The 5180-nt window shown below is 45.3% G+C and overlaps 1 protein-coding gene across 1 annotated transcript; it reads right to left on the reverse strand.

Annotated features, from left to right (window-relative positions):
* Window positions 1-354: 354 nt before the first annotated feature.
* SARC_03654 (hypothetical protein) lies at window positions 355-4462 on the reverse strand (the record flags this gene model as incomplete). Its single annotated transcript, XM_014302537.1, has 5 exons — window positions 355-585; window positions 1434-1586; window positions 2786-3012; window positions 4198-4356; window positions 4399-4462. 5 exons carry the CDS (start codon window positions 4460-4462, stop codon window positions 355-357), a joined length of 834 nt encoding a protein of 277 aa, XP_014158012.1.
* Between the last annotated feature and the right edge of the window lie 718 nt (window positions 4463-5180).

The following is a 5180-nucleotide window of genomic DNA, read 5'->3' on the forward strand; positions in this document are numbered from 1 at the left end:
ATATATATATTTACCCAAATATAGATCAATGGCCAGAAGAAGGGTACTTGATAATTTCGTGTAGTTTGTAAATTTGAGTAGGAAAAAAGGCAATCAGGTGCGCCTTGCACACGAGGACAATCATGACCATACACTTGAACCGAACCGTGAGACGATGATCAAATCTGGTATACATTACGCTAAGGACAGATAAACATATGCCGTATACGAGTATATCTGTGGCACTATATACAAGTAAACAGCATATAGCCTTAATCATATAGCAACTGACAATACCATATACCATTCTCGTACCAAACTGACAATACCATATACCATTCCCGTGCCAATTACTATACTCTCCCACACAAACCGTTACTCAGCAGCACCGAGAACCAAGTAAACCCCAACCACTAACACGGCACACCGAGTGCACATCCTCACAACACATAACCCACCCGACAGAGCCTTTGGTGCCGCAGGTTCATCGGCCGCTTTCTTCGCAGAGTCGGTGCTCGATGACTCTGCCTTCTCCGTCCCGTCCAATGCTTTGGCGGTGTTGTCCGCTACGCCACTGGGAGGCTTGGCGGTTATAGCACTGGCCTCCTACGCCCCACAAGCACCATGTAGTTAATATGTAGTTGAACATGCAGTGCGCGTGGAGTGAAGCCGTACAGATGGGAGATTCAAGTGTATGTCAGTGTCATGGGTGCAATAGTAAGGAGAGAGCACTTCGCTGAAGATGAGACCCTCAAGCACGTACGTTCGCGCTTGTAGTGCTATACTGCCTGACACTATACCGAATGTAAGGCAGTGTAGCACTGCCATACGTGAACTTACTGCTTCTGACGGGACTGCGCCTGGGGAAGGCAGAGAAGCACAGCACCCAATTGTATGTCATATGCAAACACCTCTTTGAAGTAACAAGCCGAACACCTGCACACATACTTGTACATATACGATACGAACACCTGCACCAGTAACATCGCCAGCTAGTAAGGAGCTGCACATGAATCGTATCTCATGCAATGCTCAGAGTCACATGCGCTTGTAGTGCTATACTGCCTGACACTATACCGAATGTAAGGCAGTGTAGCACTGCCATACGTGAACTTACTGCTTCTGACGGGACTGCGCCTGGGGAAGGCAGAGAAGCACAGCACCCAATTGTATGTCATATGCAAACACCTCTTTGAAGTAACAAGCCGAACACCTGCACACATACTTGTACATATACGATACGAACACCTGCACCAGTAACATCGCCAGCTAGTAAGGAGCTGCACATGAATCGTATCTCATGCAATGCTCAGAGTCACATCTCAAACCCACTTGGTTGAAAGCTGCCGTGCACAAAGAGAAGCACCAGCCACGCCATGCCGCCACTAATACACAGGCCAGTACGCAAAGCACTTAGCAACACCATCACCATCACCTCACCATAGCAACCGCACCTTTTCAGCTGAGTCTCCTTCGGGTACCCTTTGCGCGCGTTTGCCCATACCCATGAGTTTTAAAAACTTCTGCCTTTTATGGTCACCGTCCTCCCCCTCAAACCCGGTCTTCTCCCACTCATTGTACGTTGTATCGGTCTTGGCGACCTTCTCCTGTGCAGCGTGCATGGACAGTTAAGCCCTAAATAAGCCATTGGTGGGTAATTGAGCCGACTGCGAATACTATGTAAGTATATTTTTTCTTCGCAACTTGTGTGTGGGGCGATGATAGAAGTGTCGCATAAAAGGGCTGGGAGTGTTTCATGCGTATGAGGGTTGGGAGAGTGTTTCATGCGTAGAAGGGTTGGGAGAATGTTTCATGCGTAGAAGGGTTGGGAGAGTGTTTCATAGGTGGAAGAGTTGGGAGAGTGTTTCATGCGTAGAAGAGTTGGGAGGTGTTTCATACGTGGAAGGGTTGGGAGAGTGTTTCATACGTAGAAGAGTTGGGAGAGTGTTCCATGCATAGAAGAGTTGTGAGGTGTTTCACACGTGGAAGGGTTCGGAGGTGTTTCATAAGTGGAAGAGTTGGGAGAGTGTTTCATGCGTAGAAGAGTTGGGAGGTGTTTCATACGTGGAAAAGTTGGGAGAGTGTTTCATGCGTAGAAGAGTTGGGAGGTGTTTCATACGTGGAAAAGTTGGGAGAGTGTTTCATGCGTAGAAGAGTTGGGAGAGTAGTACATGAGTAGAAGGGTTGGGAGAGTGTTTCATGCGTAGCCACCAGTGGTCATGGCTATACCTGCGGTTTCGTTTCGAGATGGAAACCCACAGCATCATACCATTGACGTTAGGCTATTAACAGTCGTCGATCTGATCTAGCACGCCCGCACACACAAACTGGTGAACTCGTAGACAAGATTCGCCGAGGGAATGAGCATGCGCATGGGCAGTAGGCATCTCTGTATGGCTGTATATGAGTGGGGGTGTTTCATCACCAATACCCAGATTATAGAGGAGCGCGCACACTGTACCAGGCAAGTGCACAACATCTTTAGTGAGCTATAGGTGTACAGCGTAGCTACACAGGAGACACTGAGATCGCAGAAACACACATAAGGTTTAGGGTTTTAGGGTTAGGGTTTTAGATCACATTGGTATAACCCGTCTTATCGGGTTGTGTCAGGCCATCACATGCAACGGTACTCAACAGGGACAATCAACGATCACAATTCGGACTAAGGCGCACTCTGAGATTCAAACAGCTCAGACACCGCGCCCGTGCGTACTCCCATACATCAGACAAATGCACAGTTTGGGTTTAATGTTTAGAAATACAGATACAACACACAATCATTCTGAATGTACTTTCAACACACGTCTTCCCCAATCTGACAACATATTGTCGTGCCTTTAGGGTCGAATTGTAGATACTTCCCAGTGTGTACCTTTTTATTTCCCCATATTAGCTTCCGCTTCTGCACCACTTCCTTGCTCTCTGTATATGTCGGATTGTTGACACCGCTCGTGCCGATATTTGACTTAGCCGCCAGAGCCATCGCTGTAGCCTTCTTAATGGCCTCCTCTGCTGCTTTTTTGACAGGGTCTAAGTATTATATAAATACATTGTTTACGTATAGCAGCGAGAAAAAGTTTATTTTAGTGTGATGCAATAGAGTTAGTGTCATAGCGTAGCAGGCTATTGGTGTCGCTGTGGTGCTAGAGAGTCGAGTGACCGTGTTGTCAAGGTGACAGTGCCCTAGCAACGCAAGGCATTACATAGCACCACATCATATGCGGGTGCTAGTAATATGGAATTCGACGTAATCCAACACTCTGATTCTGAAGCAATTTGAGGTGGCTAGGACACCAGATCAGACGATGCACACAGAGTGTTAAGCAAACAAACATTGGCAGCTATTAACCACTTTGTTGATCAACTAGTAGGCCGTTGTAGTATGTTGCTATCAGTACGGAACACAGTTTATCCGAGTGAGTATGTGTCATTAATGGAGCTGGGGTGGACTTTCAAGGCCTAACACATACTCAAAAATGTGACCGACAGACCCATGTGTGCTTCCTACTCATTGATTTTTCGTTGCACAACAAGGCTCAACATACTTGACTGCGGCTGATATGACCAGACACGAATGACGCAAACAGGACGCTACTATGCCAGACATACAAACTTCCCCCATCACACACACATGTGGCGTATTCCGATCGGCTGTGAAAGGTCGGGTGTATCAACGGTAATACACAATAAAATATGCTGTATGCGGAACCTTATAGTTCAGCAAATAAGCACTTAATATTATGCTTATTGGCAGATACTGATTCGCTAATACGACGTACATGGTGTGGCTGAACGCATTTGATTTCTACAATTTGTATAACTAAACTATCCTGACGGTTACGAACAGACGCTTACGCAGGCGATAACACGCACACAAGTAGGTGCACTGGCACAGGTTGAGATACCCGTATTCGATAGCATATACTCGTATCCATGAAGGAGAAACAACACAGAGCATGCTGAGGGCATCTGTAGGCTGGTGTAACTATTCGCTCTTATTCTGTGGGCTGGTTTAACTATTCCCTCTTATTCGCAGATGCACTCCCAGCTTATCGCAAAAACTAAGAAATGTATTGGCATCCCAGCGCACTTATATACACTTAAAGCAGACATACATATGTACACAATACAGCCGGATATATACATATATACACAATACAAACAGACGCGACACAATGCAAACAGACACCCATATACAACTCGGTACGAACCTACCAGTCTGCGCTGTTGCATTCGCCGTGGCATCTGTAGGGGGGCCGTCTTCCCATCTGTTTTTACGTTCTCTTCGCCGTTCGGCCCTCCTTGTATCATCTGTCGGCTTCGTGTCATGGGACGTTTCTTTAATATCTTTGGTCTCATCCAGCTTAGCTCCACCTGGACAAAAGGTAATATTAAAGATATACCAATGAGATGTACATATAAGTAGCTGTGTTAATCTCATCTTCGGGCTCTCCGTAGAAGAGTTTGTTGTCGAGCACATACTAGCAGCTGTTGCACTATCAGCATTAAACTCATTCATCTAGAAAACTCCTAAGCATAAGGGACTATAGATTGTTCATTGATGGCGTGCGCATGTTTGCATCTGCTGCCTTACTAAGTAGCAACACTTCCTATTGAACAGACTAATCGGTCGCTTATGCGCAAATGGCTCAGCGTAGCGTATGCATAGACAAACTGCTTTAAGTATGATGCTACTCTGCATGGTGTGATACAGACTAGAATGGTCCATAGTTTGCAACATAAATTGGAGTGGATATCTCACCGTGGTTAATATTGAGACCACGTTGAGCGCTGAAAATGTGAGATTGCAAAGACGGCCCCCATATACTTAACGACCAAGCACAACAACAGCAGGAGAGAACGAACGCTCCTATACTATAAATCCAGACATCTGTATCTAACAATAGCACTATATCTAACAATAGCACAAGACACAAACAATGTCAGTAAAGGCACACCTTAAAGTACAATCATTTGTATCGGGACATACAAAAGAAAGAAGTGGCAAGTATTATAAATACATGTATCCATTATTTATGCCTATTTAAGCTTGTAGAGGGCTCGGATAAGACCACAGGAAACGAAAAGTGTACCCTTCAACAAAACATATACACATACATTCAGTATCAGAAGTAGACGCACATATACACATATCTCTTGTACATCAAATTAGAAAAATTTTGATAAAAGTGATATCG

The sequence above is a fragment of the Sphaeroforma arctica genome, assembly GCF_001186125.1.
Source record: "Sphaeroforma arctica JP610 unplaced genomic scaffold supercont1.191, whole genome shotgun sequence".
Classification (NCBI taxonomy): domain Eukaryota; class Ichthyosporea; order Ichthyophonida; genus Sphaeroforma; species Sphaeroforma arctica.